The sequence below is a fragment of the Epinephelus fuscoguttatus genome, linkage group LG1, assembly GCF_011397635.1.
Source record: "Epinephelus fuscoguttatus linkage group LG1, E.fuscoguttatus.final_Chr_v1".
NCBI lineage: Eukaryota > Metazoa > Chordata > Actinopteri > Perciformes > Serranidae > Epinephelus > Epinephelus fuscoguttatus.
Window position 1 is genome coordinate 19,293,142 of NC_064752.1, and position 15,673 is coordinate 19,308,814.

Here is a 15,673-nt window from a genome sequence, read left to right on the forward strand (position 1 = left end):
GTTTTTCTGTAATCCTGCTGACAAACGAACAAACAAACTTGGACATACTGAACCAAATACTTGACCTCCATGGTGGAGACAAGAGGAGAAACATAAACTGCAGGGGCGCAAGGAGCTAAAATGTTTGAGGAGTGTGAAAAAGATGTGAATCAGATGCTATTCACAGTCACCTCATCTCAACCCAATGAAACACTTGTGGGAGATTTTGGACTAAAATGCCGAGCAGCATTCTCCACCATCATCATGAAAAAACAAAATGGAGGACAATCTTTAAAATTCAAAGGACCAGTGTGATTTTGTGAATCAAGTACGTTTTCTTCAGTGTGTAATCCCCTGTAAGTAAGAAGCATGTTTTTGTTACCTTCGAATGAGCTGTTTGTATCTACATACAGAGTGAGTCCTCGTCTACAGAGATCACCATGTGGCACGGCCATTTTTTCTACAGCAGCCCAGAATGGACAAACCAAACACTGGCTCTAGATAGGGCCATTCATGTTTTCACATCAGCCACCACAGTTAGCAGCTCCTACACAGTAAGGGGATCAGAAAAACTGATATCGGATCTCATTTATAAACACTGCGTACGCACAAAACGAGACCTGAAAGAGACATACATCACTTCTCACGCAAAAGTTTGTGATCTATAAAAACAGACTTCATGGGATAAACTGTGTCTCATGCTTAAGAACATTTTAGAGATGGGAAATTGGCGACAAGGTGGAAGCCTGATTGTAGAAATTGTCCAATATTTTTTGCTGCACACCATTTTTGGCTTTTGTCTGTATGTACATTTTTAGTATGGATCCTATGTGTTGTTTTATAAATGAGACTCAGGTCTGTATATTTTGTAGAGAAGGAGACCTCTGTGGATAACTCTGCTCCTGGTAAAAACCTCCTGAATGACTGGACCAGAAATAAGGTGAGCACACATCGGCAGGTGGTTGTCACAGACGTGCTTAAAAGTGTCAGAGAATCACTGATTTCAAACATGAAACTGCTTAATTAAGCATTTTTACGAGTTTTAATCACTGCGTCCATTTGTTTTGGAGAGGAATAGACCTCTGTGGATAATTCGGCTCCTGGTAAAAACCTCCTGAACAATGAACACTTAAGGAATTCAGAGTTGCTCCAATAAAGTCAAACAAACCACATGACACAGATGATGTTTTGATAGATTTTTTCTCGACTTTTATATTTTTAAAAACAAACGAAAAATAACAGATTAAATAAAATTTACAGTAGACATATGCAATCATTGTGCACTTTAACTACTTCTTCTGATACGTTCTGCACAGCTGTCAACGAAAAACGCAAACACAATGGGGCGTCGGGGTGGAGCGTGGGGGATGTGGGACAGTTGTGGGAGAGAGGAGAGGACCGAAGAAGTGAGGTAGAGGGCGGTAAGGAGGAAACAAATGTAGGAGAGAGGAGAGGGGGGATGAAGAGGGGGAGGAGTAAAGGATAAAGGAAGACCTAAACTTTGTCACTCAGGGGGGGAAGAAAGAAAAATCACTGAATATATAGATTTCTTTTATTCCTTACATCACTTATATAAATATATTGAATCCCAAAAAACAAAAAAAGAAAAAAAACTTCTGAGAAAAAAAAAACAAAACAGCGCAATACGGAAACCCACAACAGCAGTAAGGCAAACAGAAAGCAAGAGAGGAGAGAGCAGTGAGAGTACATGAGAGGGACAGAGGAGCAGAGAGAGAGAGAGAGAGAGAGAGAGAGAGAGAGAGAGAGAGAGAGAGAGAGAGAGAGAGGAGGCAGTATGAGACATGGCAAGAAAAGAGAGAGCGGGGAGCCGTGGGGGGGGAAAGCAGAGAGAGTGCGCAACTGTGCGTATGAAAATTTATAAATATGTGAGATTTAAGAGACAACTGGGTGACGGAGAGTTGAGGAAGGAGAGAAAGCGTTGGCAGGAAAAGGAGGAAAAGGAGGAAGGGTCGGAGAGCAGAGGGAGGAGGACGAGGTTTGACTGAGGCCGACTGTCCAGTGTGTTTTTGTTATGTGCTACGTGACCCTGTTGCCTGCGTTTTGTGTGTCCGTTTGTGTGTGTGTGTGTGTGTGTGTGTGTGTGTGTGTGTGTGTGTGGCGTCTTGTGTGTTTTTGTATAATGGCAGCACACATTCCACGGCAACAGTGAAACACATGCTCGCGTGTCTTGTGTGCTCTTCTGCTATATAAATACAAAACAAAAACAATGAATAAAAACAAACAACAAAAATCATATTCGCAACCAAACACCAGCCACCTCATGATTCACACCTTCTTCCCTTTTATACATTTGACACATCATTTAACTCAAGTAATTTTTTTTGTTTTGTTTTTAAATTGTACACTAAGAGCAGTCCCCCTCAGTCCTCCTTCCTTTTCCACCACTCCACCAAGAGTCTCTCTTTCTTTCTGTCTCTTTCACTTTCTGTCTTTCCTCGCCCTCTCTTCTCCTTTCACTGAGAACTGGCTCTCTCCAGCACGCGCAGGTCATAGTTCTTTTTGGCGGCCCTCAGTTTGAAGAGGCTGGCCCCGCTGTTGTTAAGTTTGAAGGAAGCACTCTGGGCAGCCATGGTGCTGGGGAACACTGCCACTACTGTGTAGAGGTGAGCCGGGTCGTTGCTGTCGCCCTTCGCTCCCCCAGCTCCCACGCTGGCCCCGAGCCCAGCGGTGGCTCCCGGCCCAGAAGGCCCCGCACCGGGACAGGGGCCGCAGCCTCCTCCTCGGCCTCCCTGGGGCTCCTTCAGCCACTGGATCTTGGCACCGCACATCGACAGCTGGTTGAAGAGCTTTTCAGCCTCTGGACGTGAAATCCCCTCTGGCAGGTCCGTTACCTCGAGTACTCGACTCACCACTGGGCAGAGAAGACACGAGGAGACAGACAGATGTTAGCAGGCTTGATTGCTCAGACTCTACCTTAACAGACCCGAAGCACCTGTCGGAGACATGCTACGTGTGTTTACTCAACTGTTTCAGCTAAGGACTTTTTGTAATGTGCAGTGCTTTGGGGAATTATGGTGTGCACAGCTCTGAGGCTGGCATGATTCTCCAAATGAAATTCAATTTGGCGTATTTTCAACAGCTGTAGAGCTGCAATTGAATGCAGTGCTGCGGGCACATGTCAGTGCACACTGAACAACTTTAAAGGGACCTTTTATGTTCTTTTTCAGGTTCATACTTAGTGCGTAGTTTGGGTTCCTATTAGAACAGGTTTATATGCTTTAAAGGCTATTATATTATTATTATAATATTCATAACAATGTTTTCCTTAGTGTATGACCACCTGAAAATATGAACTATTAGCCGCTGTTGCACTGCCTGTTCAGGACAGGAATTTCATGCTGTTAGTCTTTTTATGTCGGCCACTATAGTTTTCCCACACACTTGGCACACAGGAGACGTTTCAGTTAGGTGCAATCTCTAACCTCACCTGCTACATGCCCCTAAATCCTACAAACTTCACCTTTATTTCCCTCATACTGTCTGTACTGGAACACCCGTATTAACTCTGTCTGAAATGCTCCATTTTGGCACACCTGTCTGCTCTGATTGGTTGTTTCTGGGTTGTTGCTTACAGGGATTACTTTTACATATGTTTACCTTTGGCATCTGACATTGTAACATTATATAAATGTCAGAAAATTAGGAAAATCCTATCAGGTTCCCTTCAAGTTTTATTTAATGATATCCACACCAGATGAAGAAGGTTTTGAAGAAAACAATGAAAGCAAACAAGCAGCAGGTTGATCTGATCACTCAGCCTGCTCAGATTGGAACAGAGAGAACCTCTTAAGTACAAGATCACATGAGAGTATACGAACACCTGCGGAAAAATGTAGTAACACTGGTAGATGACATTCTGGTGTGTGATGATCTGTGTCTAACTTACCAACATCAGTGGTGCCGAGATCTGTTGATGCAGATTTGAGTGTTTGTTTCTTCCCTCGTGCCCCGTGTTTCATTACTCCTTGGCCCTGAACACACAACAGAGATATATTATGAAGCTTATTATTACCATGTAATTCCATTACAAAACACTAGATGGTGGTAAAAGCAATCAGTTGCTTTGTTACCTCTTGGTTACACTACATAATGCAGAAAAAGATTTCAAACAACTTCCACACTGTCAGCTTTTTTTATTATAGTGACTTAAGAAAGTTGTGAGTGTAAAACAACCTAAAAAATACGCATCTTCATTCACAGAATCAAGATATTCTGTGGTGACTAGCTGGTCAGTAAAAGATGAAAACTGAAATTTTCATCTGTGTTACGCTAGTCTCGCCACCAGACAATCAGAGATCTCCGCCTTCTGATAGTCTGGGGACACTCCTTTCTAAAGTGTGTTTTAACACACCAGCGAAAACGGCCAGCAACAAAGCAACGCCTCTTGCATTTTTGAAAAGAACACGCCCTCCCGGAAATGTGCGCTCCCCCTTTTCTCGTCTGCAAGGACACAAACACACAGAGAGCTTGAAAATGGATGCCGAGAGATTTAACTCCGTTATATCAAACGTGTGCTCAGTCCACAAGATTGTGGAAATGAAGGACTTATAGTGACTTGAGCCATTTTGTACTGCTACATGTGTTTCTAATCGGACTATGTTTACGAGCACAAGAGTTCAGCGAGCCACCGAAGGACCGCCTCGCGGATTTACTATTGGTTCTGCAACGTAGGGAGTTTTTTTAAACTCTGAAATTGTATCCGCCCATCTAAACACAAAATCAGGGAGAAAGACATCAGTCTTTAGTTAAGCAAAGCGTCTAACGACTGACTTGTGAGTCTAGTGTTACCCCCTTTATTATCCTGTGATATTAAACAAATGCATGTAGTATTTTTTTCTTGTGTTCTTGAATTGAAATAAACTTCATTGCTCCACTTCATGACCATCCTGCAGGTTTAAAATTTGAACCAATAATCTAAACGCAAGGACGAGCAGCACTGAATCTTAGGGTATTTGGAGTTTGAATATCAGTTCAACTGTATGCTATATTTAGATCATTTTCACAACTTAACCTCGCCATCGGCTTTGGGGAACTAAAGCTGTTATCTCTGCTCTCTCCAAAGCCAAACCTGTTTCTTCTGGAAAAATCAGTGATCTCACTTTACAGAACTCAGGAGCTGCTGGTCTACACTGCTTCCATCAGTCATTTTGTTTGTGTTATTGCGTGAGTTTGGTGAATTTTAACTAACCCCTTAAAACACCAGACTCACACAAACTGACAGCAAAGCAGCTGTAGCCTAGCAACTCCTGTGTTCCGTGAGGTAAAATTACTGTTTTTGTTGGAGGAGTCTGGAGGCTCCAGTTGCCTGTTTGACATTACCATAAACCGGTAAAAATATTCCAAATATAGCGCACACTTAAACAAACCAGACTTTCCGTCTACATTATTAAGCTTCTGTGGCAGTACTCCCGCCTGCTTCTCCAAACTGGGAGCATCGTGACTGACTCCTACTGTAGGTGATACACACACGATAGATAAGTACTTCATACAACCCTGTTTAAAAAAATCCACCTCTCCCTTTAGAAGGGTTGTATTGCCTTAGTATGAAGGCCTGCCAGTACTGACCTGATGGGAGCTGTAGGAGGACTGGCCATGCATGAGGGGAGGAGGACACAGGCTATACTGGAGAGGCTGCCCCAACAGAGAGTAGCGACCATCACCTAAAAACAACAGAAAATCACGTTTAATAAAAATCATCCATCCTGAAAAAGCTTAATTTAAAAGTGTTGTTGCCTCAGCTGAGAGACCACATGAACTTTTATCACCACACTTTCTCTTAACTAAGAGGACAGCATAAGAACAGTGCTATAACATCTCTCTGAAACCCCTTTCCCACTGCACAAAAACACCTGCTAACATGTTTTTTGTATGTAATTCACAGCTTGTTCAAATGACTCTCACGGGTATTTATCGGCTCTGGCTCTGAGAGGCAGTAATGGAAATACAACACTCAGGTGAACACGCTAATTTTAGCCTCTTTACCAGCGAGATGCAATGACGTGCCACCACAAAATACTGTGTGTTCAGTGGGGTTTTCCCTGTTTAAAAACAAAAAACGTATATGCCCTAATTTTGCACTAATTAATTGTGGTGGAACAGAGGTATTACATCAGTTAAAAAGGGAGATGAATGAATGATTTAATAAGGGTTTATGAAATTTTGCATTCAAGATTTCCTTTTAACACAACTTGGAGAGTTAAAAGAAAAAGCTGCAAAGCATCCAAAGCCTTTAAAAACAGGTCAAAGCTAATGTCGCTCACTAATACCACAGGGTTTTTTTTTATTTTATGTTTTGGAGACAATCTAATTAAGACCTGCGTCATGGTGATATCACATGGACCACAGACTGATGCAAGAGCGTATCTGTATGTGTAATCGTGCATTCCAAACAGCAGGTCTATTTATCAGTAAAGGCATTGTGTGTAAATATCGGTCAAAGGACAGGGACGAGGTGAAGCCATGTGTGGGGACAGGAGGTTTGACCAGGTGCCACAGTGCCAGTCATGTGAGCCTGCCGAGGCTATTGGCTCAGTGTCAGGAGCCACCTGACAGGATTTAGAAGGTCACTGTGGCACAAGTCTAAGCAGGAGCTCGAGTACACAGCTGTTACAGTTGTTAAGTTTATTTGCCTGTGAATTAAAGGAGAAATAATTTTTAACAAACTGCTTATTTCTATAGTTTTGGTCATTATTTCTAACTGTCATGATTACTGTGTCTGACTGTTTATAGCAGGGTTTATTACTCAAATACTGCTGTATCAAGTGTACAATATCTGTGTCAGCAATATGACCCTAAAATAATATATTATTTCAGGGTATTTTTGCAGTAACTATATTCTGGCTGATATGACAAAGTACTTAGAAATATTTCATTATTTACTTCAAGAACATATAATGCAACAAACCAAGTGTTTTAGTTTTATGTGTCATCACATGCCTTCAAACATCTGCCAAATAAAAAACTGTACCCTTGTATATAGAGTATCTATCTATTTAAAATAAATCTACAGGTAATTTTTGGAAAAATTAAAATCAAAATTAACTGTTTTTTCCCACCTGGACCTGGATGCTCTGACATTTCTCCTGTTGCCTCTGTAACGTGCGTCACTCAGTGCTTATGACCACAGACCGACGCACACACAGACCTTCATTTATTTCAACAGGCTGTTAAGAAGACTATCAATCATTCACATATATCTACTTTTTTTTCCAGTGTCACGTAAGTTTACATTACTACAGGCTTATGACAAAATGACCTGGTGACGTAGGTTCCTGTGTGCACACGGCAAGAGAGGAGAAGGTAAGATGCTGTGCTGCTGCAGGAGGGGCTGCTGGCTTACTCTTAGCGGTGAGCTGCTACAAGTATTTTAAACGTCCAGGGCTTTTTAATAAAACATTCAGGCTGCCGGGCCTAACGACACACTGATTTCACACTACTGACTTGTTGATATGATCTAAATTTGTCTGATCGTGTTAAAATGTATACTGGTATTATCATAACTGATATGATATGGCACACCCCTACTTCACGGTTCTTGTTCATCTGTACCTTGAGCTGGTCCTCCTGGCCGGGGAAACTGGGAAATGAGGGGTAATGGTCCCAGACCTGGACAGACACTGCTGACGCTGCCGGAGGGAGACGGGGTGGGAGACTGTGTGGGGGAGGCCAGGGGACTCGTCAGCTGGGTACTGGCCTGGACACAAAGAGAGAAAGGAGCAGAAATATGAAATACTGTGACACATGAGTCATTCACATTCCTCCTGTTGACCACTAGGGGGTTGCTAATGAATGAATACATTAACATGAATGATGGGATCTGCGAGTTACAGTCTGGATTCACATTTAGTTACAAACAGCATGACCCACTGGTGGAGATGACCTCCATGTGTGTACCTGTGGAGTGTTGTCTGGTTTGTAGAGCTCTCCTGGCTTGCTGGGCCTCTGCTCTATGCTGTAGTACTTGCATGGGTTCCACTGGACCAGAGGAGGGTTCTGGGAAGGCTGTGGTCCATTGGGGACGCTGAGCTGCATGACCATCACCCCAGGCCCAGGAGGCGGTACTCCTGAGAGAGCGTACAGAGAGACAACATGTAGACAAACACACTATTTATGACATTTAAAAGTGACTTAAAACAACACTGACAGGTCACTAAAGCAGGATGAAAGTATGTGGTTGACTAAGTTAAGTCCTAACCTGTGTAACCATTCATTTTTAATGACCTGCCAATGACCTGTAATACACACTGCCATGATGCCTTGTTTTCTAGTACAACATTTCCATCCAGTTCACCTGTCAGCTTAACAGCTACAGCTATCAAACACCAGAGGATGAACTACATTCATTATTCCAAACATGTAAAATAAACTGCTGGCAACATACTGTAAAATCCAACAAGACGCTAAACTATCCTATTGTTGAGTTTTGTGTTTGGGCCGGGGTATGGTTTGAAAGCAGAGCCTAAAACATATCTTTTAGAGCAAATGACTAACATCATTGGTCCGAGAAGACTAACCAATCAAATTCGCTTCTCAGCAAATAAACATACAGCTGAGTGAATGTCACAAACAAGAGCAGAGGTCGAAAGGATAAAGCGGCCATCATTACGATCAACATTTACTTAATAAGGTCAAACGGGAACACACAGCCTCTCTAACGCTTAGGTTTACGATTTCTTCAAACAGTTCCATTTTAAGGACATCGATTTACAAGTTCAATGTGTGAACCCCATGTACCTCTGCCTTAACTTTACCCTGATGACCTTTCACCTGATTTTGCAAAGGACTGCTGCAAGATGGGTATCACCGAATTGCAAAATACTGAAATAATGCCCACAATTAAGATAAGTGAATCATACTTTACAACCTACGGACACAAAGTCTCACCTGAATATTGCTGCTGCAACTGTTGAGGGTTGCAAGGGGACGGCGACTGTGTGATTTGATACTGCTCAGAGCTGGGGGGCTGCAAGTAACCTACTGACGGGCTGCAAAATTAAACAGAAACAAAAGGGGAAGAAAACAAATTCATAAGGAAAGATAATTCACACACATACAAGAGGACAGATATCCAGACAACCTTTCTTCGAGCATTAAAGGGTGGGTCCACCTGCGTTGTTTTCTGGGGTTTTTCTGCTTAACTTGCTGTCAGACACCCCTTATCGACAGGAAACTGAAGCCTTTACCTCAGTCGCTTTAAAGCCACCAGACTTCATTGACGAAAACTGTAATTTTACCTTGCAGAACACAGGAGTTTCTGGTCTACCACTGCCTAAGTTGCTTAGTTTGTTAGTGTTATTGTGTGACTGTCAGATCCAAACTAACGTGGCATCCAAAAAAGTGCAAAGACACACACGGGAAGAAACCTACGTCATGGCTCGTGGGAGAAAATTTTTAAAGGGCTTGGAAGAATAGCATTTTGAAACTAAAACATACATATTTCCATCAAAATTTAAATATTTGAATTTGAATACGCAAGGAACACTACTAGAAAGCTACAAAATGATATAAAACCTTAAATAAATAAATAAATAAATAAAATAAATAATGAGCCCGCCCTTGAAACAATTTACAACTCGCTCTTGCTGATGAGAATTACAACAGTGCTTACAGTTTAGTTAAACAGACATCACTGATGTGAGAAAATGCTCTCACAAAACATCACTACACACCTTAAGTTTATTTAATGTACAGCATATTTCCTCAAAGTGACATTCATCATTTGAAATGCTTGGATACTATTGCCATCTCATTTGTATGGATATGACGTGCTCATACAAACCTTGTGCTATTCTGCTGTGTGGGTGTGATAACACTGTAGTAGACAGGCATGGGCCCCTGGACAGACTGGCTGACTGGCACCATCACCTGCTGCTGGTACTGCTGCTGCACCACCTGCTGATTTTCATTTCCCACTGGTACCTGGATAAGTGTAAAAGGTCAAGGGAAAAAAAAAACATTTAGGAAACATTATTTGGTGGCTCCTCTGACTGCTGTCAAAGCTAAAAAAGTTGAGTTGGAGAAAAGAAGACTAACAGAGAGGGATTAAGTCAAGACCTGTCATGATGTCATTTTTCCAACTATTCTGTGCTGCTTGTTGATGTTTCAGTAAACACTGTATCTGTCTGTCCATTTAAAATTGCATCCGTTAAAGCTATAAAGTTTTTTACCCTTCAGATATCACGACTGTTCAAATACTATAGACCAATATTCAGGGCTCCCACACATTTTTACCAACGAATTTTCAAAAGGATTCCATAACTTGATGCTTCGTCGCTGTAGCATACTTGAACAGATCTGCTTTCCTTATGTTGCTAATGTCAAACATTTTAGTGCAAAGGCCTCCATCCGGCACTATTGGGGTCTGCCTCTTTTAAGCCTTGTATTATGGTTGTCATTTGAAAGCCATACAATACTAAACAAGGCCTTCCCAGGCATTTGCGCATAAGGAAACTGCGCTTGCTAACTTAACTCGCTCGTTAGAAATTTCTGCCGCCAACAAGCTGCATATGCTCATCTGTTTTATGTATCAGCAGTCGTGCAGCACATCACTAAATTTAAAATTAGTCATACAAAGAACATATTTCAAGTAATATTAGACATTTTCTGGAATTTTTATGAGCATATTTTAAAGCATACCGTCCTTTCACTTAGAAACTACCTCCCTCTGGTACAGCTAAGCACACAGCTTTTAATTCACTTGTTCTGTCTTATAACAATGTTCAAGGATCATACTTGCAGAAGCAAACGGTTTCCCATAAAATGCATTCAAATTAAAAAGTACTTTTCTGTGCTGTGGATATATCTCGACTGTAATCACTTCACAGTTGTTGCTGAGTGGCAGCTACTTTAATGAACAATAAAATTCACATCTACCTTCATTGTCTGTCCCCTCATCACTATAATGAGGTTAATATGGACTGTGAATACAGTCCTCTTTGGCAGCTAATGTACAGAGTTCAGATGTAAAGTGCAGTCTGTAGACACACCACACAGAAAACTACACAGGCAAAGGGCAGCAGTTTCCCTGAACTCCGCACTGACTCTGAGCACTAGAACTGCTACGATTAGTTTATTTATTGACTAGCAGAGAATTAATTTCCAACTATTTTGATAATTGAGAATCACTTTAGTCATTTTTTAAGCAACAAAGCCTAACACTTGCTATTTTTATGCTTCTCAAATGTGAGAATGTGATGATTTTTGTCATACACTAAAAAGACAATAAACTCCATAGCTTTGGATTTTTGGTCATGTAAAAGGTACCATTTGAAGCAGAACCCCTGGCTCTGGGAAATTCTCCAGGGAGTGTTTCACTTTTTTCCTGACATTTAAGAGAAAACTATAATCGAGAAAACAACTGGCAGAATAATTAATGATGAAAAATAATTGTCAGCTGCAGTCCCACTGAACAGCACCAAAAAAAAAAAAAAAAACAGGGTCTGCACTCTGAAACAGACCCACATTAGAGTTTAACAGTCAACTGAACCTGATTAAAACTGCTGCTTATAAAATATTGACATTTTACTTTTTGGTCACATTTATGTGGATTAAGATTAATACAGAGATGAATTTTGTCGGAGTTCAACTGTTCTTAATTGTACACCAGATGGAGCTGTTTGACCTGGTAAGATTAGCCTCATGTATTATGGACGCTGGTGGAGCTCTTCTCAGCAGCATAAAAAAATATTTTTGCATTCCCAAATTAATTTAGCCCAACAGCTGACATCTAACTGTCCATACCTGATATGATGGCATCTGTGGGTACTGGACCATTATGCTCTGCATTTGTCCTCCCATGCCTGCCCTTTGGGAATTGAGCAGACCAGGGTTTTGGGGCTGCTGCACACCCATCATGCCCTGGTAGCTTGGCTGCTGGCTGGGCATCATGGTCTGGAGACCTGATGACAACAGTCAACAGTTAGAAGAGAGAAATTAGAGTAGCGTGATAAAGACAGAGTGCAGTACGAGGGGAGAAAAGGAGAAGCAAGGTAGTTGGGCCTCTGCCTTTTAGGGGGAATCTGTTCAACAGGACAGAGGCAAAGCTGACCTAAACAAACAGAGCACAAAACAGTCTGTAGAATACAGTGCTGTGAGTTATTTTTGCTCAAGGGCCAAAACTGAGGTAACCTGGATGATGCGTTTATAGACTGTATACCTCAATGTCAAGAAAAAAAAAAAGTTAGTTAGTTAGTGGCACTTTATTTCAATAGCTTCACAACCCAGAAGTACACACAGAAGTGCCAACAGTGTTCATACCAGTTACATTTCACAACATTCACACCTGGATTAAATTCAGAGGGGTTTCTGTTCACGTCTTTCTATTTATTTAAGTATAAATCTTGACCATCACAAGACTTGTATTTCAAAGTAGTCAGCAGCCATGGATTGATATAAAGTCACAGTGACCGCGATGTTCATGATCCATGATGGATCTGGCAGGTCTCCATATGAGCCAGAGTCCATTCAGGTTGTCAACAATGCCTATCTGTCACATACTGTATAAACACACAGCCAACCTTGACAGACCCCAAATGAAAGACACGGGGGAGAAAGCTGCCCGAGTTTTCCATGAAAAAACAGGAAAGTGCTCTATTTTGGTCCGAGCATATTTGACTTAGCTGAACAAAGCAAGGACAAGATTGCCTAAAATCAACCTTTCACCTGGTGCATTAAAAACTGAGTATGATTTAGCAGGTTTCTGCTGAAGGTACAATATAGTACACTTAAAAAATATATTGTACTTTGACAGCTAACTTCTCATTCCCAGTGATAACATTATGTGAGGACGTCTAAATATAAATATTAAGATAGAGGATGCAGTGTGTGTGTCTATGTGTTAATAATCTTATACAAATAATGCACAGAAAACACTGATACCATGTGTTTTTGTGGCTATATATATCCAACCACTTATCTATATATAAGTTCATTACAACAGAGTGTACTGACCTGACTGCTGTGTGGGCTGAGGCATGGGTTGTGTGCGCTGGGCAGGATAAGACACCTGGTGGGACATGGGCTGGGGCACACGGTACTGCTGGCCTGAGCTGGGATACTGACCAGGAGGGTAGTATGACACCTGTATCTGAAGAGAAACAACAAAAAAAATATTATTCAGAGATTTAATAAACATAAACACACACACACACACACACACACACACACACACACACACACACACACACACACACACACGAGAATAATGACTGTTTATGAATTATGAATCAAAGTGACTCAGATTAGCCGTCAACTTTGTTCACACATGGCACAGAGACAATGCCAGGAAACCCCCTCCTTTATTTTCATATTATGTTGTGCATTATTTTGCCACCAATTTTTCCAAGCCCAAGACAAAAACCTGGGACTGGAATGATCAGGAATGCAATAAAGCCAAAGACATACTATGAGAAGAAAAAGGGTGTTTGGAATGAATCAGTTTTGTCAGGTTCATGAACCTTTTTTGTCTTTTTACATTTACATTTACACATATATACTGTCAAAGCATAAATATTTCGACTTTTAAATGCAATTAAGGACAAAACCTGAGACACTTTTACTATCATAGCTCAGCTTAAAGTAGAAATAGAAACGTTGTTTGCTTTTATGTTTGTAATGACTAAAAAATAATGACACCATCAGAATTCTGATTGGCTTCCTACAAGCCTCGTTTTCCTTATTAATTCTCTCTGCCACGAGTTATGATTTCCGGGTAAAATGAAGGCTGCATTCACAGCAGAAAGGAAGTGCAGCATCCACTGTGCAACCAAAACAGGAAGACGATAGCGCCTTTGTTCGAGTATCAATGGAAGTTCTTGTTCTTTTGCAGTTATCCGTTTCCCACTATGAGCCTGTTAAACCTGCTGTAGCTCACGTTTGAGCCACTTGGGGGGAGCAGAAACAAGCTCTGCGCACAACACTGACGCGTCATCACCTTTTGAGTTGGCGTGACAAACTTGTTAGCAAACAGTTTCTTATTTACACAGCTAGCTGATACAAAGCAGCATGAGCATTCATTTGGAATCATGTGTCTGGACACCTGATGATTTTAAGTGCAGGATTCAGTCTTCTTTTAGCTGTGCACCTCTGTAGAACAGGTAGTGTGCAGTCAACACACAATAAGCAGTTGCCTGTTGTGGCCAAGAAAGACGTCACAGTAGACATACACATGAGACTAACTACAGTGAATCCAAAACAGCAAAGCACTGGACAAGGAGACCAAAACTGTGACTCAAAGGTTGTTGTGCAGCTTCTTGGTGACACAATTATCTGTGACTTCATAACTACAAGCAACCGCTTGCACATAAGTAGTCCTTATTAATAAAAAATATTGATTACAGCAGATTTAAGACAATGCCAGCTCTGTGCTTTCTTGTGAATGTTCAACAGTGATGTGCACAAACAAGAATGTTCAATAAAAAGTATCCCACAAAAACAGTTGCAGAGGTCTGGGAGTCCAACGCTGAAGAATTGAACAACTTGTGGCTTACACAACTGGGCTAAATGTAGCAGAGCAGAATTTCCAAACGAGACATCAAATGGACAAACAGAGAGGAAGTTGAATGTTTCGGAGGATCGATAGTTCCTGCCTCCACCTTCATCTGCATACATGACAACATTCGGCCCATCTAGAGGCTGCAGCGGTGTCAATATTTGCACTCCTGTTACGCTGTCGACCACCCACACATCGAACAACACAGAGCATCTTCCTTTCCCAGCCGGTGCCGTTTATACAAGTATGGAAATCTAACAGTGAGGATAATATAGGCAGGTGTGTAGGGTGATAAAAGGCTTGAAAAGACGCCATCTATATAGGTCAGAGCTTGGGACTATGAAATAAAAGTGCAGAAAATGAAAGCTAGAAAAAAGAGAGACAAGATGGATCATAAATCAAAAAAGAACATGCATTATAGTGCAGTAACATGTCAAAACTATTTGTAAGATTGCAAACAGCAGGTACACATAAGGATTTATCCAATAATACAAAGTCCCATAACTTAGCACATGTGGAATATCACATATAAGGACAACAACTACTGGTTTGCACTGGGGCTGAATGATAACTTGCATTCAAATCGATATCTTGATGTCAGTAGACCACAATTTTCACTGACACTGAACCCCAATTTGCTCCTGACTGCTGAGTGCGTGTGAATGTTTCTCTGATGAGCAGATGGCACCTTGTACGGTAGCCTCGGCTACCAGTATATGAATGAGTGTGTGTGAATGGGGAAATGGCGCTTGTGTTGCGAAGCACTACAGTATATAAACGCTGTTCATCTGTTTACCATTTACAATTCAGTGCCTAAATAAAGGGGGTGGGTGGGGGGGTGCAATTATTTTCACATTTTGTTCGGCCCTTGTTTGCACTGTTGTCTGAGTATTGTCAATACTTCTCCATTGCATCAGCTGTGAAAAGTCAATCTGGCCCTGAGACAGTGTACTTCATTAGTGTTTGCAAGCTGCTTTAAGGAGATACCACTGACCCCAGATTACCTTCATATGAACACAACAGTATTGCCAATTAAAAAAAGAAATTTAGTCACTTCGGCTATTAAAAACCCTACTAAACAGACTATCTTCCTTTACAATTTAGCCCCAGAGCAACATTACAGGGCCTAATGTCTCCCACAGGGTGCTTAATGGCCAGGTCAATTTAGTTCTCTCTGCTCAAATG

The 15,673-nt window shown here is 41.4% G+C and overlaps 1 protein-coding gene across 12 annotated transcripts in view; it reads right to left on the reverse strand.

The window, feature by feature from the left end:
• Positions 1-1,149: 1,149 nt before the first annotated feature.
• LOC125893723 (R3H domain-containing protein 2) overlaps positions 1,150-15,673 on the reverse strand; it is a 79,690-nt gene continuing 65,166 nt past the window's right edge. For all 12 annotated transcript variants that reach the window (XM_049584874.1, XM_049585492.1, XM_049585184.1 and 9 more), the window contains 9 exons: positions 12,949-13,084; positions 11,740-11,897; positions 9,779-9,918; positions 8,884-8,984; positions 7,894-8,063; positions 7,549-7,693; positions 5,566-5,660; positions 3,887-3,971; positions 1,150-2,851 (listed from right to left, as the gene is read on the reverse strand). In XM_049584874.1, coding sequence (XP_049440831.1) covers positions 2,454-2,851; positions 3,887-3,971; positions 5,566-5,660; positions 7,549-7,693; positions 7,894-8,063; positions 8,884-8,984; positions 9,779-9,918; positions 11,740-11,897; positions 12,949-13,084 — 1,428 coding nt within the window. In that variant the 3' untranslated portion in view covers positions 1,150-2,453. The remainder of the gene's footprint in view (positions 2,852-3,886; positions 3,972-5,565; positions 5,661-7,548; positions 7,694-7,893; positions 8,064-8,883; positions 8,985-9,778; positions 9,919-11,739; positions 11,898-12,948; positions 13,085-15,673) is intronic.